Source organism: Dreissena polymorpha, chromosome 4 (assembly GCF_020536995.1).
Source record: "Dreissena polymorpha isolate Duluth1 chromosome 4, UMN_Dpol_1.0, whole genome shotgun sequence".
Classification (NCBI taxonomy): domain Eukaryota; kingdom Metazoa; phylum Mollusca; class Bivalvia; order Myida; family Dreissenidae; genus Dreissena; species Dreissena polymorpha.
The window spans coordinates 6,856,487-6,881,722 of NC_068358.1; the positions used below are offsets into that span (position 1 = coordinate 6,856,487).

Below are 25,236 nucleotides of genomic sequence, written 5' to 3' on the forward strand. Positions count from 1 at the left end.
TTCATCATGCTTTATCTCACATTAGGTAAAGATGAAATAAATTCATGGATGTTGGCATTGCGCGCCGCAGCTATGATCTCATCCATGGGTATTTCCCGAGAGTTGTCTCCATATGCGATGTTCTCCGCTATCGTCAGGTCAAACAGCACTGGCTCCTGGGATACAATCCCTATCTGTGACCTCAGCCACCCGACATTCAGGTCCTTGATGTTGTATTTGTCCAACATCTGAAAGTGGGTTTGAATAATTGGGCTACATTCTGGGAACACTGGACTTTATGCTTGTGTGTTAAGTGTCATACCAGATTGTTCGAACTGACGAATCTGGAATGACACTTAAATTTATCTAGGTTTTCTAGAACATGGATCAATTTATAGTTATGTTGTAGTTGTGAATTTCAACAATGGATTATTAAAATAATTAAATACCTAATATCTTAGTATTATATATAGTATTATATATATTAAATGTTTAATGACTCATTGACTATGCTTATATGTTTAAGGGATTCACTATTATTTTACACTTTTGTTAATATTACCATTGTTTTGTTGGGGAAATTATTCATTATAAATCCTTTTGAAATTAAACCTAAGAAGTTTCATACCAATCAAAGAAAAAAGAAGAGTCAATTTTTCACCAAAATAGGAGTAACTTGCATTTTGTTGGATGACAGCCATTTTGAATCATCATAAACAGGGTGCAGGATCATGTGACTTTTTGGGGTTCCACATTTTAACTTTAATGGATTTAAACACGATGGTAAGTAGTGCTTTATTTCAAATAACCTTTTTAAACAAGTTTTCTTAAGAAGTTCAACTAGTGCATAAACGGCAGATTTTTATGCTGCATATGGCAAAGTGAAATACATCAGAATTACTTTATTTAAAAAGCATGTGTTCTTCTTCAAAAATTCCATTTTTACACGGTTATGTTTCACGCAACATAATTTTGTCACTGATTTCAGACATATTAGAGGATTTATTCTTATACCTTAGGATATCGGCACAAACTGCAAGAAAAACTGTCTTTTATGCACTACAGATTTTAACGTTCTTAAAGGTGTGCTTAAATTCTGTCCAGCCCATGTGTAAACCCCTGAAAACCCTGTTGATTCTGCACCCTGATTAAACTAGAAATGTGTCACAGACACAGATGCCGAAGACATATTTAATATCCAATATACATATATTCTACAGTGGCCAAAAAGACACAGGGACATAATTCAGCCAAACCTGGTGGCAGCCCAAATTCATCAAATATTAAGGTTATTAAACTGAATTGTTTTTTAACAAAATTTGCCAAGTAAAAGGAACTGAAAATATCATATTGGGACTTCATATTTCCTAGTGGTAAAACAGACATAATTCTACCTGTTTCCTTCTTTTTAATTTGAAGCACGCGAAGAATCGGGTATATCAAACAAAAAATAATAACATAGTTTGCTGGACAATGAATGATCACAGATCATTTAACTAGTGACCAACTAACATGAAAATTTCATTATACACCTTCAAACTTTGTTGGGATGCAATGGGATACAATAAAGTGATCTTCCTAGTTTATCAATACACAGATAACCCTTTATTACTGAGATTCACGGTTCACGCATTTGTAGTCCCTTAGAAAATCAAACGAGTCCCTTAGAAAATCAAACTCAATTTAAGACCTTTCGTACTAGATTTAAGTTTTAAACCCTTCATTTGCAATCCTTAGATACTGATGGGCAGCAAACAGCATAAAACCTGAAGAGACTAACTTAAACGCAGTCCTTTCTGGTTTTATGCTGGTTGTATATCGCCATTTCCACTTTGATTCTGAAGGGTTAAGAGCTAAGATCTAAAACAAAGCAATGATTTACCACCACTCCGTCCTCCACATCATAGAACCTCTCAGCCAGTTGTACAGTCGTGCTCTTGCCACAGCCAGAGCTCCCCACGAGAGCTACAGTCTGTCCTGGTTCCACGCTCAGTTGGAGACCGTTCAAGACCACTGTGTCCGGTCTGGTCGGGTACCGGAACTTCACGCTGGAGAACTGGATCGTGCTGGTAAACTCTCCCTAGAAACATCAAGATTAAATCATAATTGTTTAGCAGGACTATAATTATGGATAAAGGGAAATTGAGCAGATTCCAAAATAAGTTCTTGATAAAAAAACTCTTCCTTTTAAAAACATGATGCAAGCATAATTGTAAACCTGAGCACTATCATGACGATTCATAGAACATCATGAAAGCAATCTGTTAAAAGATGCTGAACAGTACCTATGATAATCAGATGTGTAGTGGCACATTTTGTAATATGTTGAATTTGCAAATGGTCAATGGTTTGAAACAATTTGCAAATAATTGAAAACAAGCAAATTCGTTGAATTGATTTCCCCTGCGAAATACCCCGATAAACTTTGTTTAAGGATCAGTGCGAAGGCCTTGATATACAGTATAATCATTAAGTGTTAGGTAATAATTTAGTGTACCATAGGTGTTCCATCATACACAACAACAAAGGGCAAAAACTCTTATTTAAGAAAATGAAGGGTTATGGTTCTTGTGCATGGTACTTCTTCTCATTAATATCAATCCACCCATGAAGTTTCATGATGAATTCTTGCATGGTATCTGAGATATAGCTCTGAAAAATTCATCTTACAACAAATAAACAAATAGCAATAAATTTTATTAAAGAAGGTGTAAGGTTATGGTTCTTGTGCATGCCACTTCTCATTGATATCTATACACTGATGAAGTTTTATGTTGATATCTTATACAGTTTCTGAAATATAGACGGATGGACAATCCCAATTCTATATCCCTCCGCCTTTGACGGGGGTTAACAAGAGGTCCATGATGGCCCTAAGTTTGAAGTACACATATTGTCTGAAATGTGACTTCTAGAGTGGTGATAAGGGTTTTCAAAGATTTGACCTGGTCACCTTATTTTTGGACAAAGGTAACCCAGATCCAAACTTGACCTAGATATTGTCAAGATATTTTTTTTTACTAAGTTTCGTCAAGATTGAGATATAAATGTAGCCTCTACAGTGGTCTAAGGTTTTTCCAAGATATGACTTAGTGACCTAGTTTTTGGATACAGGTGATGCAGATTCCAACTCTGCCTATATATTGTCAACATTGACATTATGACCAAGTACCATCAAGATTGGATGAAAAATGTGCCATTTAGAGTGGCAACTAGCTAGAATCTGACGACTTGAGGCTTAGGTAAGCTGACAATTATTATTAGGAGAATACAAAAACATGAAGAAAAGTATACAAAAAACTGACGTTGACTGTTTCACATTCTATGTTCCTTCACTACAAGCATCTCATGAGACGATAAGCGTTGTGCAAAAATTGCATACCGCTCTAAATTGACACAGTCTGGTCAGGAGCTACCCTGACCACTATAGAGTCATGCAAGGTTTTGTGGTCTTCTCACTGTACATAATGACTTCTCGTTAAAGAATACAGATACAGAGGCATAACTGGGGCTTAACTATTGGAATATGCCTTAAGGCTTAAGGCCTATTTTCAAGTAATGTTCCAAGTTTTTATATCAGTTTCAGATCATCCTAGATATCAAACATACAAATCCCTGCTGCTATAACACAAACCTTTGCAGGTTTCTTCCCCAAGCCCTTCTCATTTTCAATAGCGGGTTTGCGGTCTAGCAGTTTGAAGATCTGTTCTGCAGATGTTTGAGCCTTGGCCGCATCTGGAGCCATTGCGCTGGCCTGACCTATTGCCATGCCTCCAAACACAACCGCTGAGAAGGCCCTGAAAGAATTATCCAAAATAAAAAAATGTGCTCCAAAGCTATTTTCATTGAAAGAACCAGGATGTTGGCGTCTTAATAAACTCCCCTATGAGCAGATTGTATGAAGGCACTTTGGTCGCAAGGAAGACACTGTGTCACACAAAAAAGGGTCTTACGCCATCTGCAGCCAGTTTAGTCTGGAGTTAAACTATCTACTGATGAGACAACAAAACCTAGTGTGATTTTTGTAGCTGACAGGGTGGCTTCTAACTAGACTGCGCTTATGCGCAGGTTGGTCAGGAAATATCTTTGCTGCAAATGGTATAAGACCAATTTTTGCATGACCCCACTTGTATTGAATACAACAGTCTACAGAGTTGTGGATGGAAAAGTCTTGAGTGAGTTCATCTATGTTTTTAAACTGGTATAATTTTTTGTCTAAAAATAACTGCTTTCAAACAAATATATTGAAGCAAAGACTGAAAGCATAATATAAAGCTTCTACCAAATACTGTGTAAGATTTTGGTACTAAACTGAGCAAAGATGAATCCTTAGATGGACACGCTTTTAGTGATATTATGATATTGTTCAGCATTAACAAAATATCATTAAGGATTATTTTAACATAACAGTATGACTATAACCAGCTTAGGACTGAGCTTCTTGTTTACATGTCTATCTTGTCTTCCTATGGATATTATATGGGCCGTGCTCTGTGAAAAATGGGTTTATTGCATGTGCGTAAAGTGTTGTCCCAGATTAGCCTGTGAAGTCCCCACAGGCTAATCAGGAACGCCACTTTCAGCCTAGCTTGGATTTTTGCTAAGAGACTTTCTTTAAATGAAAAATATCATGAAAGCGGAAAGTGTTGTCACTGATAAGCCTGTGCGGACTGCACAGGCTAATCTGGAATGACACTATGCATATACATTAAACCCTCTTTTCACAGAGCACATTTGGCTATTTAATTAAGTAATATTTGATTAACAAGGTACTGACTTGAAAACATCAACGTAAGTGATTTCATTCCGCTCAACCAAGTATGCACCCAACCAAAAGGCGGCTGCGTAAGTAAAGAAGATCACAGCTTGAGAAAACGAGAAGGCAATTCCAACAATGTGCGCCTTTTTCATGGCTTCCCTGTAGGGGCCTATCAACTCGTGTAGGAATTTCTCCACGAACATGTTTTCTCGAGTCAAAGATGCAACAGTCCTTATATTCTCAATGGATTCAATGGCCACCTGAAAAAGGAAATGTTACAAGTGATAGTTTATTGAGAATATTTGTTGATTTCAGTGTAAGGTCAAAGTACCATTTTTCTTATAATAATCCTCTATTTACATTATATGCAGTACTAAAAAATATACATTTATGTTCTAAAATAAGAGAAAACAAGCTGTTTTTATAACAGTTTTGCCCCTTATTTAATATTTTCTTATAACAGCTCAAATAGGATGGCAGAAAAGGCAAAAATATAATTTCAGATAATTCAAGAGCCATTACAGAACAATATCTGGGTTTATTTGACTGGTTATCAACTTGGCAGTGATATACAGCTAATCATGTACTGCTGACTACCAGAAAATAACTGCTGCTTTTAAAAGACTAGCATTGGCTAAAAATATCAAATGTCCAATTATGCTACAATTAAACACATTCTAACCTTGCCAGCTGTTTCCAAAGCCTCCTTATTTTTTCCCGCAGCCCCTGTCAGCATCTTCATCTGCAGCATGCCTCCTACCATGATGAAAGGCAGGAAGCCGATAATAAGCAGGGTCAGCTTCCAGCTGTACACAAAGGCAATCACCACACCGGATATCACGCTGCACAGGGACATGATTGTGGTTCCCAGACGTATTCCTGCAACCTGGAACATCAGGTTAAGTCGTGTTTGTGTGACTGTGTTTTTGGCCTATTTGAATTGCAGTGCCACTTTTTGTTACATACTTTACAGTCTATAGAAAAATTCTCAAGACTTGTTTCAAACCTAAAACTTGTTATTCACCATCTTCATATTAATATTTTTATTTAATAAAAACAATTCTTTGTACTAAATATACAGCTTTCAAGCATATTGCAAAGTGCAATTTTCTTTCTATCTTATGTGTGATTAGAGGTTCCAGAATACTGCTATTTTATATTCTCATAGTAGCTTCTCAGAAAATGTTTTTGGTTAAATAATAGGGTGTGAAGTGGGAAAACAGGGCTTAATGTATACATGTAAAATAGTGTAAACATTGTCCCTGATCAACAATAAGGTCTGCACATCAGTAATAGTATTTTCCATCTCAAAGAAGTCTCTTCTTACTATATATGAGCTACACTCTGAGGAAACTGGGCTTAATGCATATGCGTAACGTCCCAGATTAGCCTGTGAAGTCAGCACCGGCTATTCCAGTACAACACTTTTAAGTACCTGAATTTTTATATCGAACAGATTTATTTGAATTGGAAATTTCCATTAAAGCTGAATGACTTGTCTCTTTATTAACCTATGCAGACTGCACTGGATATTCTTTGACGAAACTTTATGCCTGAACAACACTTTTTGCTCATGGAGTATACCCAGTATCATCCAAAATGCCTAATGTAGGTGAATTAATACTCCCATACCCCCTGCACTTGTGAAGCATCCGTTGACAGTCTGGTACACAGTGCTCCCACATTATTCTCGTGATCATCAAAGTAGGACATCTCCTGTGAAGCAAATACATCTGTTTTCATGATTTGTTTATTATCTTCAATTTTCATTAAGCAACTGCTAATGCACATAATTATAGTGCTCATTGTTTACTAATTATTTAAATAACAAGTTAACAACATAATGTGGTTATATGCACATCATTTTGATACTACTAAATTGCTTTTTCATGTAAATGCTGTACAAATACTCATATTCATAAGGAGAAAGATGTTAATGTACTAAAAAAAGAGATTTTTCCAAAAAATACAAGGGTAAGACCTAAAGTTGTTTGCAACATTTAATTAAGAGCATGGTCACAGTTGTCAGTGTATGCATATCAACCCAACCTACTACCAGATATTTCTATATGACATACAATAGTTTAATTAAGAAATAATCGACGGGTAACCGTTAGTTATTGCGGTAATAACCAACGGTATGGAGATCCGATGCGTAGGAATTAAACCACGAGGGCCTAGCCCAAGTGGTTTGATAACAAGCATTGGAACGACATACCGTTGGTTATTACTGCAATAACCAACGGTTACCCGTCGATTATTTCGATTCTAACACGATTTAATTAATAAGTTATCCGCGATTTAAAGGTTATAAATGAGAATTATATTAACCGAACGTCCTCCACTTTTCCGCGAAAATGTGACGTCACCATAACAATTAAAATCAAATGACGTCGTCTTCATTCATAAACAGTGCGCAGACAATCAAAGTGACGTCACTTTAAACAACCGTTGGTATATCGGGGTAATAACCAACAGTAGATATCATTCTTTGTTTATAGAAAACAAGTCATGTGCCGTGGTAGAATGTTCATCATTTGATGTACAATGGAAGCAAAATATTTCCAACCATACATCAAAGTTTTATTTACAGAAGCCTGCAGCTTGCCTGAATATATAAGTCGCGTTCTGAGAAAACTGGGCGTAATGCATGTGTGTAAAAGCTGTAAAGTGTCGTCCCAGATTAGCCTGTGCAGTCCGCACAGGCTAGTCAGGGACGACACTTTCCGCCTAAATTGGATTTTTGCTTTGAAGAAACTTTATTGAAACAAAAAATGTCATTAAAACGGAAAGTGTCATTCCTGATCAGCCTGTGTGCACAGGCTAATCTGGAACAACACTTTACACACATGCATTATGCCCAGTTTTCTCAGAACGCATCTCATTTGTTAATGTCATGTCAGGATATGAGAATGCTTTCAAGAAAAATGGTTTTTCATGACACTTTGAAATTGAACAATTCATTTGTGAAAAAGTTTTTAATGTGTTAATCTTATTGAACAGTCAACGAATTTATATGATATGATAACACAAAAAACAAATAATGGAACATTAATAACAGTAATCAAAGAAGATCATTCAGAAAGATTGATTTGTTGGTCTGATTTGCCCTGAGTTCAGTTCTCTCCCCTTCTCAATGATACTGAGGGCAGGGTGGTCTCTTTGCAAAAGTGATATACATTTTCATTTGATACTCAAAGCATTAACAGTCAATAAAAAACACATACCTGTTTCAACAAAGCCTTGAAGCTCAGAGATCGAATACGAACAGTGAGATTCTCTCCAGATTTTCCAAACATGAAGCCCTGAAAAAAATAAAACCAACATGAGATAAAACGTTCACTTCTTTATTTCATACAATGTAGAAAATGTGTGGAGAATACCAGTACATGTAATAGACAACAATGATGGCTTAACTTCCTAATATGGAACTATGGTTAACTTCTATTATAAGTTAAATTTGAACAAGTCCGTTAATAGCCTATTACATCTATAGGACTTTTAAGACAAAAAAAAAACAACACAAACTTGTGACACTGAAACATATCTTGTTTCTTTCAGAGCAAAAGAGTATTTTATTTCATTTGTGGATTAATTAAACTTAAAGTGTCACTTTAATTGATGCACTAGTGACGCTATGTTTTAATATTATGAGCCCTCATAGAGTACTATCCTACAGAGTTAAATTGGCAAATAGACATGGGCTGCCCGTTGGGAAAACCCAGCATAAAGCATTTTCGAAAGTGTTGTCCATGATTATCATGTGAAGTCCCCAGAGGCTTTCGTGCATGGCACTGCCCGCTTTGATGGAATGTTTTGTTTTGAAAGATGTTTCTTCTTAAGGAAAATCTAGTCCAGTCAGATGGTGTTTTCCCTGATAAGCCTGTGCTAAATAGGCTAAGCTGAGACAACACCTGACGCACATGTATTCACAATTCTCCAAGAGCAAGCCTTATATTGGGTCTACTCCAAGCCCCACCCCCCCCCAACACATACACACCTGTATAAAATATGTGATCATACTGAGAACCCCAAGGCCAACAAACATCAGGGAATACATCACAATCTTCATACATACACACCTGTATAAAGTATGTGATCATACTGAGAACCCCAAGGCCAACAAACATTAGGGAATACATCACAATCTTCATACATACACACCTGTATAAAGTATGTGATCAGACTAAGAACCCCTAGGCCAACAAACATCAGGGAATACATCACAATCTTCATACATACACACCTGTATAAAATATGTGATCAGACTAAGAACCCCTAGGCCAACAAACATTAGGGAATACATCACAATCTTCATACATACACACCTGTATAAAGTATGTGATCATACTGAGAACCCCAAGGCCAACAAACATCAGGGAATACATCATGATCTTTCTCTCTTGCTCATCTCTGTCCTGGATTTGGAACACCTGGAACATATTGCAAGCTCACTATGGGATGCTTATCAGGTGCTTAATATATTAAACGTATCAAAAACTCAATATGTGAATCATAGCAAATGTGCAATTTGTGAAATATTTCAAGAGTGTACAATGTAAAGCATATCAAGACATCAACATGTTATTCATATCAAGAGCTCAACAGCTGATTGATATAAACATCATTAACAGATATCAACAGTTCAACAAACACTGCATTATGTGAATTTGGAATAAGACTTACATTAAACTTGGAATATACACAATTTTGTGATTTTCTAATACAAAACTGTTTATTTTATGTGCTGAATGTATTTTTGTAATATTCAGTCAATAGTTAAAGGATTATAAGCATTTTTCCATTACTTGTTCATAACTAGTGATTGTGATTTATCTTAATAACAGTCTTTTTAAACTGCATGGACACACTTTTCATTTTTTGAGAATTAAAAAAATAAAATAATTGAACATCCAGTTTTTTAGTGAAATCATTTTACATGATGCAATTATATATCCAAGTGTTTTTGTTTTTTTTTCAAATTAATTAGTACAGTAGGTAAAACTGCATACAAATCATCGTTTTAAAAACAGTTTATTCCAAGCTTTATGTCTTATTCCAATTTCACATAATTTTGTGTAAACATCTGAATAACATGGACATTAGCATGTAAGAGCTCAAAAACTAAATCATATCAAGACCTTAACATGTTATGCATATCAAGCGCTTAAAATGTGCAAATACAAGAGACTCAACATGAGAAAGATATTAAGAGCTCAGCACTGGAAATATATTAATAGCTCAACACAGAGAGATCATGAGACCATTATGTGAAATCTCCTAATTTAGAATAATTATAGACTCATAGAAATAATATAGCAGAACTATAGAATATGATCATTGAAAACATTTCAAAATTAATACAAATGAAACAGACTGTTTACTGAAACAAATAAAATACATTAATGGGAAAACAGAAGCAAATACCTAAAATGTTTTATGTAATTGAAAACTGCCTGTTTATAAACATACAAACACAAGAACTTCAACTCATGTGATTATGTTAAACACTTACACCAAGGATTTCAGCAAATATAACAGCAAATGCGGGCATAAGACCTCCATTGATAAGAGCAGCAAAACAGCCCAGAAGGATGAGGTACCATTCCGGAGCGTTCATCTTCATGATACGTCCCATGCCAGCATTCACCTTCTCCTTTTTCTTCTCCTGATAAAGCAAACAATTTGACCCGCATCATGTAAAAATAGGTCTTATGAATATGCGGGCAACATAGCTCCAACCCAGCCTTCATCTCTGTGCAGTTTGTTCAGGAGCTACACACTCTTTCAGCTCAATGAGACCACAAAACCTTTAACTTCATGATTGACAGCGTAGCTCCTTACCAGACTGCATTGTTGTGGCAAATATCATAAGACCCATTTTTAAATTGTGAGGGTCATTTAAATTATAACAAACAAGGACATGCATATTTGAGTCGTGTTCTGAGAAAACTGGGCATAATGCATGTGCCTAAAGTGTCGTACCAGATTAGCCTGTGCAGTCCGCACAGGCTAATCAGGGACAACACTTTCCGCCTAAATTGGATTTTTGCTAAAAAGAGACTTCATTTAAACGAAAAATGTCATAAAAGCAGAGAGTGTCGTCCCTGATTAGCCTGTGCGGACTGCACAGGCTAATCTGGGACAACACTTTACGCACATGCATTATGCCCAGTTTTATCAGAGCATGGCTCATTTGATTTACTGAGAACGAGATCCTTGTAAATATTGTTTATTTTGCATATTAAGTAATATATTAAAGTCATCCCAAGTGTTACTGCTTTGATAGAAATGTACTTTCAGATATGTTTCTTATTCACATTACATTTATAACCAAACTTATCATGAGTTTTTTATGATATTTTCTATTTCAACCCAATAACTATATATTTATATCCAGCACCTTCTCTTTGGTTGCTGCGATAGGTTGATCCACAGAGACTGAGTGAGACAGAGCTCTCTGCAACTTCTCCACTGACTTGGCTGACTTGGCTTCAGACTTATCAAAATGCTCAATCTCCAGGTCTGAAATTAAACATGAAATATATAGTAGTGTGTCACCTCACCGTCAGAATTCTCATACTAATGTCCAGATTGAGCAAGTAAATTTCAATGTCATGCCAATTAACTTTTTGGTAAAGCAAGCCCAAGTTCTTACATGCAGCAATCAGGAAGCAAGAAAATGTTTGAACACAGCATTACTGACTGAAGCTTATTTCAAACCACCGAGGATTTAATTTGAATTTACTGTTTGCCTCTTCCTTTATAATTATTTAGCTTATAAAAATGACCTTTTATATGATTTGGACATCTACTAATTATGTCAATAATATGTAAACAGTTCATTTAAAAGGCATCTAAATGTACTCACTGAAAGGAATATTTACCAAATGTGTTCAAATGTATTTTGAACAAGAGATGTGTTTGTCAGAAACACAATGCCCCCTATTACGCTGCTTTGAAGCCATATATTAGACCTTTGACCTTGAAGGATGACCTTGACCTTTCACCACTCAAAATGTTCAGCTCCAGGAGATACACATGCACGCCAAATATCAAGTTGCTATCTTCAATAGTGAAAAAGTTATGGCCTATGTTAAAGTTTTCGGACAAACAGACAGAAGCCATATATTAGATATTTGACCTTGAAGGATGACCTTGACCTTCACCTTTCACCACTCAAAATGTGCAGCTCCATGAGATGCACATGCATGCCAAATATCAAGTTGCTATGTTAAATATTGAAAAAGTTATGACCATTAAAGTTTTCGGACAGACAGACAGACTGACATACTGACTGATGGACAGTTCAACTGCTATATGCCACCCTACCGGGGGCATAAAAAGTACAACAATACTTTTAGAATTATCCATGCATAAACAAGTGTTAGAAATAACAGTTCGGGTGTATTAAATTAGAACAGTCAGGAATATATATATATATTTATCACATGCTATACCCTGTTTCCCATGTAATGCAACCATTACATGTTTGTTTATATTACACATGTGTAAAACAACATTTTTTAGCGTTTTCATTGGCTTAGTTTTTGTTTATTGACCAATCACATTTTGTTATTTTGCTGAAATGAGGTTGTAACGTCAAATGACATCACGAAATGTAAACAACATTCCGGATTTATCATTATGTTTGCGTGAATATTTATTTAATTTGCTCATTTATAAGCATGTGATAAAAAAGATCTGACACTCGTTGTCATATCATACCATATTTTACTAAACTCGTCCAGGAAGTTCGTTAGTAAGCTCGCCAAAGGCTCGCTTACTAACAAAATTCCTGAACTCGTTTAATAAAATATGGAATGATATGACAACTTGTGCCAAATCCTATATATATTCAGTCATTGCTATCTTGATATAATTTTGTTTATAGAAAAATCAAATTAGTTCTATAATAATTTTAACAAATGGTACATATATTATGATTGCATTTGTAAGACTGAACAAATAAGTCACCAAAATTGACGTCCTTCAAAACACATTTTTAACATTTAAAATAACGAATAACAATCATGATGCAGTTTTTTATTAAGTTTGGAAGAAAAAATGCACATGAGAGAAATTCAAAGTTAAGAACATATATTGGGTAGTTTTTTTAATAAATAATATTTCACAAGAAAATGTAAAACAAGTATGATTTGTTGCAGACCAATCAGAAATGACAAACCGCTTTAATGGTTCGGAGTAAGAACAGGATCTATTTAGTTTTATTAATCATGCTTTTTAGTTATGGCAGGATCCAGATCTTAGTCTTAAATTATTTCTGTAACCATAGCAACCCCAATTTAATTTCGTCTGTAGAAAGAATTGCAAGCACTGCACATGTTCCTCTATCCACCAAGCAAGTTTCATCAAACCAGCTGAAGTACTTTTGAGTTATCGCAGAATCCAGACAGACAGTAGGACGCAAGGACCCAGGGATGGGCCAGAGGTAAATCTATAGTCCCCTCTGGTATCACAGAATGGAAACTTATAAATGGTACTCAATCTGTGAAACTATAAGTAAATCTGTGAGACCATTATAGGAGTTAGTAAGAGCAAACCTTTGGCCAATGACCATCAGCTATGTGTTTAGCTCAATTGAACAATATTGAACAATTTTTTTTAAACATTTTGGGAATCTGGAATCTGAGTCCATTTGGATTGGGAAAAAGCGTGTCAGTTTGACTTAAATTGGGAAATGGTTATTGTTGTGCTTTTTTTACTAATGAATACTTCAAAATTGAGAATAAAAATGTTTTGAATATTATATTTACTATGGTTCAACTAATAGAGCTGAATGGGAGATGTATTTAAGTTTTTTTCAACCTTCAATATTGGTAATTTTCAGCTCCCATTTGGAAAAAAAATTTGCTTATTTCCTTTGGGAATGAATACCGGTATTTACAAAAAAACACACTGAAGATCGATGTGAACATTTAAAGATTGTGGTTCCCATGGAATCAAAACCTATTAAAAAACCTGATAAAATGTGAAATAAATTTGAAATAAATTTGCAATTTGAAGTAAATATTGAAGCAGTTAAAAATGTGAAATAAATTTGCAATTTGAAGAAAATATTGAGACAGTTATCCATAACAACTGTTCAGTTATTGAAAGTTCACAAACTGTAGTAACTGAATGCACTACTATAACAGGGTTGTTTAAGATGATGAATACGAACATACAACCTTCAACATATAGCTAACAATTTATAGCATGTCTTAACACAGTGGGTAGATAAATATATACTTCAAATAAGATGATTATACAATTTACATTGTTATTGATAAACAAGAGTCTACAAATTATCAGCTCTTATACAGGTCATTTGTGCTGGGCTCTGATATTTTCTGAGGAAAGTGTTATGTCCTCATTACAAACGAAAAAGTGTGGGCATCTTTGGTCAAAATATTAGTCAATATCTCCAATAAATATGATTTGTACTATATCATAGAAGTTTTGAGTGCCGATAGGATAAAAATGAAACAGATTTGAGTATTTGTGGGATAAATTGGGACAATATGGATTACCCATTGGGCATGTTTAGAGTAACTGTGGCATTAAATGAAGCAAGTTTAAAGTCCCCATGGGATAAATTGGGACAGGTTTTAAGACATCTGGGATAAATTGTGAATAGTTTGAAGTTATGGTGGTTCAAAGTGTTGACAAGTTTTGTACCCATTGGGAAAAATTGTGAAATGGGTTACAGTAGTATAAATTTAGAGTATCCATGGAAAAAATTGAGACAAATTTAGAGTTCCTGTAGGAACATTTGAACAAATTTAGACAACTTGTAAATTGGAGATAATTGGGACAAGGGATTCTAGGGTTGCGATGAAAGAATGTGGATCATGGTCACTGGGATGTGTACAGGATAGATCCTGGTCTCACATGTAGCACAGGCCGGTGACAGTAGTTTAAGGCTGAGGGAAAACAATCTTAAAATGACATGTATTCTTTAAGTAAGATATTTTTTTGTTAAACGCCTTTATGGAAGATGAACTAATAACAATAAGTCACACAAGTTTTTAATATATTAATCTCATATATATTATGATGCATTAATGTCTTGATTACAAATAAATGAGTTAATTCCTTTTATTGTATATAATTATTATATTTATCAATTAACTTTATGTGGTTATAATAATCTGCATGAAACAAACACAGAAACACACTGCTAATAAAGTAACACACTGCTAATAAAGTAACACACTGCTAATAAAGTCCTGATTTAAAGAAGCATATTACTTAAGTACTTAATTCAGTACTGTTTATATGGTATGTTGTTTATCTAAAACATGTCTTTCAACATCTCCCCATCATTGAGTGTAAGTGTACAATGTTTGTTTCATGAAATTTCAACTGGCTTAATAAACATGCATCATTCTATCTACTAACCTTCTTCTACACACAGCAAATCCAGGCAGCAAAAAAAACATACATGGTGTTATGAAAATATGCATTATATATATTACTAATATAAAATTGGTACACATTTTACTCCTTGCACATGATACATCCCCTCATACACCTCAAACAAATGTCAGTCATTGATATTGGTGCTCATGCAATAAATATAGGATCTTACACAAGTAGTTGATTCATGCAAGATGTTATTGAAGTTTAAACATTTTGCAAGTATGCAACCCTTTAACAAATTTACTTTTAAAATACTTAGTACTAGTAACAAACAAGGCACAAAATTGTCACAAAACCAGGTTTTCAGTTGAAAAAAATCTGATAAAGGGTGTCAATTCAAAATGTGTATTGTTAACCCCCTTGTGTAAAATTGACCTTGATTTCAATTAGAAAACAAGGGCTGTTTGTAAAACATGCATGCCCCCCATATGGGCTGTCAGTTGTAGTGGAATCCATTGTGTGAATACGTTTTTTGTCACTGTGACCTTGACCTTTGACCTAGTGACCTGAAAATCAATAGGGGTCATCTGCCAGTCATGATCAAAGTTCCTATGAAGTTTCATGATCCTAGACGTAAGCATTCTTGAGTTATCATCCGGAAACCATTTTACTGTTTCGAGTCACTAAGACCTTGACCTATGACCTAGTGACCTGAAAATCAATAGGGGTCATCTGCCAGTCATGATCAATGTTCCTATGAAGTTTCATGATCCTAGGTTTAAGCATTCTTGAGTTATCATCCGGAAACCATTTTACTGTTTCAAGTCACTGTGACCTTGACCTTTGACCTAGTGACCTGAAAATCAATAGGGGTCATCTGCCAGTCATGATCAATGTACCTATGAAGTTTCATGATCCTAGGCGTAAGCATTCTTGAGTTATCATCCGGAAACCATTTTACTATTTCAAATCACTGTGACCTTGACCTTTGACCTAGTGACCTGAAAATCAATAGGGGTCATCTGCCAGTCATGATCAATGTACCTATGAAGTTTCATGATCCTAGGCCTAAGCGTTCTTGAGTTATCATCCGGAAACCATTTTACTATTTCAAGTCACTGTGACCTTGACCTTTGACCCAGTGACCTGAAAATCAATAGGGGTCATCTGCCAATCTGAATCAATGTACCTATTTAGTTTCATGATCCTAGGCCTAAGCGTCATTGAGTTATCTGAAACCATCTGGTGGACGGACCGACCGACGGACCGAACGACGCTCCGACCGACCGACATGTGCAAAACAATATACCCCCTCTTCTTCGAAGTGGGGCATAAAGAAAGTCTGATAAAGAGAGACAACTCAAAATCAAAATGTGCATTGTTACTGAATGTTCATAGTTACATAGTTGTTTCAAAATCAATCTATTTTTAGTTGTGGTGACCTTGACCTTGGAGATATTGACGTAATTCTTTTGTGCGACACACCGTCCAATAATGGTGAACAAATGTGCCAAATGATTTTAAAATGTCATAATGAATGACATAGTTATGGCCCAGACAAGTTCATTTATGGCCATTTTTGACCTTCAAACTCAAATTGTGACCTTGACCTTGGAGATATCGTCGTGATTCTTTCGCGCGACACAACGTCTAATGATGGTAAACAAATGTGCCAAATGATTTTAAAATCTCACAATGAATCACAAAGAAATGGCCTGGACAAGCTCATTTATGGCCATTTTTGACCTTCAAACTCAAATTGTGACCTTGACCTAGGAGATATCGACGTAATTCTTTCGCGCGACACACCGTCTAATGATGGTAAACAAATGTGCCATATGTTTTTAAAATCTGACAATCAACGACAAAGTTATGGCCCGGACAAGCTCATTTATGGCCATTTTTTACCTTCAAACTCAAATTGTGACCTTGACCTTGGAGATATCGACGTAATTCTTTCGCGCGACACACCGTCTAATGATTGTGAACAAATATGCCAAATGATTTTAAAATCTGAAAATGAACGACAAAGTTATGGCCCGGACAAGCTCATTTATGGCCATTTTTGACTTTCAAACTCAAATTGTGACCTTGCCCTTGGAAATATTGACGTAATTCTTTTGCGCGACACACCGTCTAATGATGGTGAACAAATGTGCCAAATGATTTTAAAATCTGACAATGAACGACAGAGTTATTGCCCGGACAAGCTTGTTCCGCCCGCCCACCAGCCAGCCCGCCCGCCGACATTCGCCAATCTAATAACCAGTTTTTTTTCTTCGAAAAACCTGGTTAATTAAATATGGAATGAAATCATAATAACTGCCAGAACATGCTTTTAAGGTTATAAATGCCCAAATATAATGTTTACAAATTTTGGTTAATAGGACGTAATACGTTATTCCATATAAGTACTGGTGTGGATTGCGGACTGCACAGGCTAATCTGGGACGACATTTTACGCACATCCATTAAACCCCCTTTTCACAGAGCATGGTCCATATATATTTGAGTACACTTTTCAAAGTAGTTTATCATAAAACTATTTAAAATGTGTCAACCATTCTGGTTTGCAATATGCTATACAAATTTAAGTATTTGTTCAATGAACAGAATAGAATAGAAGAAAGATTATCAAATGATAAATAATTGATTTTCCCTTTTGTCAATAACTGATGTACTATAAAATAAAAACAAAGGTTGCATTGTGAAAATGTTGTGCCTTTTCTAAGTACATAAAAATCTTCAAAAAAAGTTGTGTGACTATAAGATAAATACTTTACATTGAATGTCTTATGGTATTCATCCATACAAAATTTTTAAAACAAAATTCTCGAACATTTATTTTAACAGAAGCATAAGTACCAAGTAAATCTGTTGTTGAACAGTCTGAATGTTTTATTAATGTGTCTAAGAACCATATATGGTAAACAAGGCACTAGATAAACTATTTAAATACAAGCACTACTTAGCCATAATAAGATGAGAAGATTGCTTCCAACATGACCTAGAACCTTTAAAAAGGACTAACGGCTACACATATTTACTCAACATAGAAACACGGATCTATGTATTAAAACTTACCATCTTCTGTGACCATGCTCTGAAAAAAACAACATAGAAACACGGATCTATGTATTAAAACTTACCATCTTCTGTGACCATGCTCTGAAATAAACAACATCTTTGTTAAAGTTAGAAAAATACTTCAAAAATCAATTAATACATTATATTTATCTTTTTAATTCTGTGAATGTATTCAAAACTATCTCAAATGTCAGTGTGAAATTATACTTTGAAGTCTGTTTTAGTTATTTTATAATTTATTGCTATTAGTTATTTAACTATTTATAGCAATGTAAAGAAATCATCTTAAAGTCGGGAAACAGGTGTTACATAAGACATGTTGTCTTATCGTGCTTTACATTTGTGCCAAGTGATTTTAAAATCCATTAATACATGGCCAAGTTAAGGCTCTAAGTGTGACCTTGAGTTAGGGCGACAGGTTTCACACACTACAAATTGTTTTATAATGGTCTACATTTGTTCTAATTAATATTAAAATCCATCAATGTATGGCAAAGTTATGGTCGCAAAGGAATTGTCAAGCTGGTTTATGGTAAAATTGACTATTTACCTCTTAATGTGACTTTGACCTATGTGGTACACAGTGGGGTATTGCATGGGACACATCATTTTATGATGGTTACATTTGCGCACACTTATTTAAACTCCATCATTTAATGGCAAAATCATGACTGAGACATGACATTTTGGACAGACATCAGACACTTGTACAGAGAGATGGATGGCCTTATTCTGCCTTCTTCCAAGGGGTGGTGGAAGGAGGGGGAAAAAACATATGGCAAGATTTGAAAGCTCTCTTCTCAACCACAGGGCCAGCTATTCACGAAGATCCTATGCAGACAAGGATCTCTACAAGAAACAGTCACATATTGAGTTTATTTTGTATAATTTCAGGAATTTCCTTTAATTTATCCTCAAGAGCTTGGAAGATAGTTTAATATGAGCGCAAGAAGATGCTTTAAACACAAGTTACCTGTTGCGTGACAAGCTGATAGTAAATGCCATTTTTCTGCATGAGTTCATTATGCGTCCCCTTCTCCACAATGACTCCATCCTTGAAGCTGGCAATCATGTCTGCAGTCTTGATGGTCGACAGGCGGTGGGCAACAACAATTGTAGTGCGTCCATGGCTTGCCTGAAACAAAAAAGTGACATATTAATGGAGCCTCAATTTGGGACGACACTTTCTTTATATTAAATTTCTTGTTTAAAGGAGGTTTCTTCTATACTAAATCCAGTGTAGATGGAAACTGTCATCACTGATGAGCCCGTGTTGACAGAAAAGGAAAATCAGGGGCCACACTTTCCCCCTAAACTGGATATTCATTTGAACATATTTTTTCAAATAAAAAAAAAAGTGCGTCCCTAATTAACCTGTGCAAACTACACAGGCTAATCTGGGACGACACATATGTTAAGCCCTGTTTTTCCAGAGCATTGCAGAAATACACAATTTTATTACCTTCTCAAGTGCTTCCTGTACGACTCCCTCGCTCTCAGTATCAAGGGCTGAAGTGGCCTCGTCCAGTAAAAGTATCCTGGGGTCGCGCACAAGGGCTCGTGCAATAGCCACACGCTGTTTCTGACCTCCACTCAGCTGAGCCCCACGTTCACCAACTAGAGTTTCATATTTCTAAAACCAACACACACCTCTTTATAAGATAAGGTTATGACTTGATTGTATTTTAAAACCATGTTCTCAATAATCAATTTGAAATTTTATAGTGTAAACAATACTGAAACAAGAATTTCGAATGAAACAAAGCAAATTCCTTGAATTGATTTATCTGGCAAAACATAAATTTTGTGACAGACTAACCGACAACACCAATTCCATATCCCGCCCTTTTGTGGGGAATAACAACATTTTTCTTTTGATTTTTCATTTACAGACTAAGAACACATGAGTCTTGATCTGGGAAAACAGGGCATAATGCATGTGCGTAGTATCAAACCAGATTTTCCTCCAGTGAAGTTCACACAGGCTAATCAGGAATGAGACTTTCAATTTTTTTTGAAAATTTATGTTTACAGAAGGTCTATTTTTAACGCAAAGCCAGTCTAGGCGGAACATGATTGTGTTTACTGCACAGGCTAATCTGGGACATTACTTTACACAAAGCCAAAAAGCCTGTTTTTTCCCCACAATGCATCACATATCATGACAACAAATATTGAACTTCCCAGTAGCCCCTATAAACCCTGATAATGTGCTCAAATCTGTTAATATGCCACAAGAATAGTTAGTGCAATCTCACCTGTGGCAGCTTCATAATAAGTCGTGAGCGTTAGCCTTCTGTGCAGCCGCCACGATTTCTTCGTCTGTCACAGTTAGGCGTCCATAGCGAATGTTCTCCTTGATGGTGGTACCGAACAGTACTGGTTCCTGGCTCACGATCCCTATCTGCTCTCGGAACCACTTGACATTTAGGTCTTTTATGTCAACTCCGTCAATCTTGATCTAGAACATTTACAGGTTTGCATAAGTCACTCCTCAAGGACATCTACAGATCAAAATGCATCGTAACAATTAAAGAATGCAATAACCAAAACAAGAGGGCCATGATGGCCCTGAATCGCTCACCTGACTCATTAAGATCAGATGAAAACTATGACCTCTATTGTCTACACAATGTTTTTCTATGATTTGACCTAGTGACCTAGTTCCTGACTCTAGATGACCCAAATACAATCCCAATCCAGATTTCATCAAGATAAACATTCTGACCACAGTTCATAAATATTGGATGAAAACTGTGACCTCTATTGTCAACACAAGGTTTTTCTATTTATTTGACCTAGATTTTTACCCCAGATGACCCAAATACAATCCCACCCAGATTTCATCAAGAATTCTGACCAAATTTCATAAAGGTTCGATGAAAACTGTGATCTCTAATGTCTACACAAGGTTTTTCTATTATTTGACCTAGTGACCTAGTTTTTGACCCCAGATGACCCAAATAAAATCCCAACCCAGATTTCATCAAGATAAACATTCTGACCAAATTTCATAAAGATTGGATGAAAACTGTGACCTCTATTGTCTACAGAAGGTTGTTCTATTATTTGACCTAGTGACCTTGTTTTTGACCCCAGATGACCCAAATACAATCCCAAACCGGATTTCATCAAGATAAACATTTTGACCAAATTTCATCAAGATTGGATGCAAACTGTGACCTCTACTGTCTACACAAACAAATTGTTGACGGACGGACGCACAGACACACGCAGGCACGCACAACGGACGCCGGACATCACACGATCACATAAGCTCACTGTGTCACTTCATGACAGGTGACCTAAAAATATGTGTCGGAGATAAACATGAACAGTTGTGGTTAAAATCCCATAGAAACAAGGGCTGTTTGTAAAACATGCATGCCCCCCTATATGGGCTATAAGTTGTAGTAGCAGCCATTGTGTGAATACGTTTTTTGTCACTGTGAATGGTGGTGGTGGTGGTGGTGGTGGTGGTGGTGGTGTAGTAGTAGTAGTAGTAGTAGTAGTAGTAGTAGTAGTAGCAGTAGTAGTAGTAGTAGTAGTAGTAGTAGTAGTAATAGTAGTTGTAGTAGTAGTAGTAGTAGTAGTAGTAGTAGTAGTAGTAGTAGAAGTAGTAGTAGTAGTAGAAGTAGTAGTAGAAGTAGTAGTAGTAGTAGTAGTAGTAGTAGTAGTGGTAGTAGTAGTAGTAGTAGTAGTAGTGGTAAAAGTAGTAGTAGTAGTGGCAGTAGTAGTAGAAGTAGTAATAGTAGACGTGGTGGTGGTGGTGGTGGTGGTGGTGGTGGTGGTAGTAGTACTTGTAGTAGTAGTACTAGTAGTAGTAGTAGTAGTAGTAGTAGTAGTAGTAGTAGTAGTAGTAGTACTAGTAGTAGTAGTAGTGGTAGTAGTAGTAGAAGTAGTAGTAGTAGTAGTAGTAGTAGTAGAAGTAGTAGTAGTAGTAGTAGTAGTAGTAGTAGTAGTAGTAGTAGTAGTAGTAGTAGTAGTAGTAGCAGTAGCAGTAGCAGTAGCAGTAGCAGCATTACAAGACCAATACTTAAGAATGATCAAATGGGAAAAGGTAACATAGCACCAGCAGTAAATATGGGGCTCATTTACAGGTCAGATTTGGAATCTCTGCTGTAAAATGAGATTTTGAATGAATTAAAGGGAGGCAAATCTGTAATAAAAAGAACATGCATAAACTGTAGTTGTTTCCCTTGTTTGAACCATGCTAAATCCTTACAAGTTTGGAAAGAATTGGATGAAAAATTTGGACTTTATTGCATAAACACCATTTTCTCAATTCAAGGGGAGGTAATTCTGTACTTCATGGACCAATAATGCTCATTTTTTGTAGGGTTCGTGTCCTCATTGATATAAAGACACTGTGCAAATCTGGAAAGGATCGGACAAAAAATGTGGAAGATTTTTGAAAGTTTTCACAAAATAGGCAAAAACGAATAAACATGCAAAGTTCAACGAGCTCCTGCGGCCATGTTTTTTGACGAATCAAATTTCTTTGAACAACTTTTTCAGGGGAGCCCTCAAAGGTCATCCCTGTGAAATTTTTTAAGGTTTTTACCATATATGGTCATGGCGGCCATCTTGGTTATGTGATCAAATTTTTTTTAACAATTCTTTTGTCCCATGACCTAGGGATGCTCCACATGAAATTTAGTTGAAATTGGCTCAATGGTTTAGTAGAAGAAGATGTTTACAAATTGTTTACGGACGGACGGACGGACGGACGGACGCCGGACGCTGAGTGATCACAATAGCTCACCTCGAGCTATCGCTCAGGTGAGCTAACTAGCTTTAAAACATACACAAAATAAATTAGGTTGCTACAACAGAAAGCTTTCCGTGGAATGAAACCATGTACTTTCTCAAGTAATGATGCATCTTCAAAAAGCATTGAATTAATATCATTGCAAATAAATCATCAACGAAAATATTTTGCAAGTTTCCACCATTTTCAAATTGAATATTTATAAATATTCCTAAATAAGATACAATAAGCCGTATACTGGGAAAACTGGGCTTAATGCATTTGCGTTAAGTGTCATCCCCGATTAGCCTGTGCAGTCCGCAACACCTTGCCTTGCTGGATTATTGTTTTAACATTGTTTTAACAGAAACATCCTTTCCACAAAAATTCAATCAAAGCAGTAAATTTCGTCCCTGTGTGGACTGAACAGGCTAATCTGGGACACCACTTTACCCACATGCCTCAGGCCATATTTTGCCAAATACGTGGTTCCAATACTTTCACACTCAAACCATGCTCAGTGCCCCATGGATAATCACAGATCCATACTTTTGGTCATGTGCCCCTTGGATACTCACAGACCCATACTTTTGGTCATGTGCCCCATGGATACTCACAGACCCATACTTTTGGTCATGTGCCCCATGGATACTCACAGACCCATACTTTTGGTCATGTGCCCCATGGATACTCACAGATCCATACTTTTGGTCATGTGCCCCATGGATAATCACAGATCCATACTTTTGGTCATGTGCCCCATGGATACTCACAGATCCATGCTCTGGGTCATAGAATCTCTGCAGCAGCTGCACCACAGTAGACTTGCCACACCCACTGGCCCCAACCAGTGCCACTGTCTGCCCTCGTCGTATCTCCACGTCAACACCCTGCAGGACCTGTCAGGAGAAAAAGAGGAGTATAAAAAAGACAGAACCTTACATAGGCAATATAAGAGTGGTAAAGGGACATGTCAAAATCTGTCATAGACAATATAAGAGTGGTAAAGGGACATGTCAGCACCTGTCATAGGCAATATAAAGTGGTAAAGGGACATGTGCAGGTCGATACATCTGTAGTCGAGAAGACGCTGGACGACCTGTAAATAAATCTCAAATACACACACAAAGGGACATGTCAGAACCTGTCATGGCAATATAAGAGTGGTAAAGGGACATGTCAGAAGCTGTCATAGACAATATAAGAGTGGTAAAGGGACATGTCAGAACCTGTCATAGACAAAATAAGAGTTGTAAAGGGACATGTCAGGGAAAATGTAGAGGAAAGTTAATGAGACGCAATGTAATTTTTTTAAAGAAATAAGTCTCTGGCAAGGTGGGAACGTAAACAGGATGTGTCGGGGGATATTACTGTGAAACCATTTATTTTCGTTGGCACAAAATTTCGCCCTTTTCATAAAAATGACAATTTCGTCCGCTCTTAAATTCGTCCATTTCTGGTTTTGAAAAAAAAAAATCGTCCGATTTGTTTGTAATACATGTAATACGCGGTTGCGAAAAAATCGTGATGGGGAAAGAGAGGTGACACTTGGTAGTCACTTGCAGGAGGTGGGCCTTGTTTGGCATATGCCAATTAACAAGTCTGTTATTTTAGGTGATAGTAACTTTCCCTTATTATTTTATGTCATTGACACGTTTTTTGTTATGATTAGCGGATAAGTGGGACTGAATAATCGTTAACGAGTGTTTTAAACAACGAAGCCAATTAGTCTTTTTCCAATACTTTCACGGTCAAACTGTTAACAATCTTACCTTTATTGGTGCCAATTAGAGAAGGTGCAAACATTATGGGTTATAATTAGCGTAAGCAAATTATTTTGGTCATATTTCATTAAAGTTTCAAGCGTTTTGCATCGTAAATATTTCAGTCAGGTGTTGATCACACATCGTCATATTTTAATTGCGTTTAATAGTATTGTCTTTAATCCGGATTCACCGCGTGTAGGCTGTATAATCTGCAACACCCCTGAAATACACACAATGGGTAATAAAGTTGTTAACAATTAGCGCTAATCAACACTATAATACCGAAACAAAGTCGACGCATTCGATACAGCCTTATTGCATTCGCGTTTTACAGGAAATGTCAGTTGTCAGTACACTGTATAATGAACACCCATTTGTGTCACAACCGGATTTAACTTGAGTGTGAATAGTCGACTGTTTCATGTTCTTTGTACCATCTGTGTATCTGTATTATAAGTATACCAGTCAACAAACAAGGTGCGCGCTTCCGCATATGGGTATTTGGACGTTCAAAAAATTGACCTACGGTT

At 36.2% G+C, this 25,236-nt stretch overlaps 1 protein-coding gene across 1 annotated transcript in view; it reads right to left on the reverse strand.

Moving 5' to 3' along the window:
- LOC127876259 (phosphatidylcholine translocator ABCB4-like) overlaps nucleotides 1-25,236 on the reverse strand; it is a 53,712-nt gene that overhangs the window by 6,120 nt on the left and 22,356 nt on the right. The window contains 16 exon segments of the mRNA XM_052421344.1: nucleotides 21-227; nucleotides 1,862-2,059; nucleotides 3,614-3,776; nucleotides 4,757-4,998; nucleotides 5,421-5,624; nucleotides 6,371-6,454; nucleotides 7,966-8,043; nucleotides 9,067-9,171; nucleotides 10,254-10,406; nucleotides 11,142-11,263; nucleotides 18,253-18,271; nucleotides 19,164-19,325; nucleotides 19,653-19,823; nucleotides 20,449-20,468; nucleotides 20,471-20,651; nucleotides 23,714-23,839. Coding sequence (XP_052277304.1) covers nucleotides 21-227; nucleotides 1,862-2,059; nucleotides 3,614-3,776; nucleotides 4,757-4,998; nucleotides 5,421-5,624; nucleotides 6,371-6,454; nucleotides 7,966-8,043; nucleotides 9,067-9,171; nucleotides 10,254-10,406; nucleotides 11,142-11,263; nucleotides 18,253-18,271; nucleotides 19,164-19,325; nucleotides 19,653-19,823; nucleotides 20,449-20,468; nucleotides 20,471-20,651; nucleotides 23,714-23,839 — 2,235 coding nt within the window.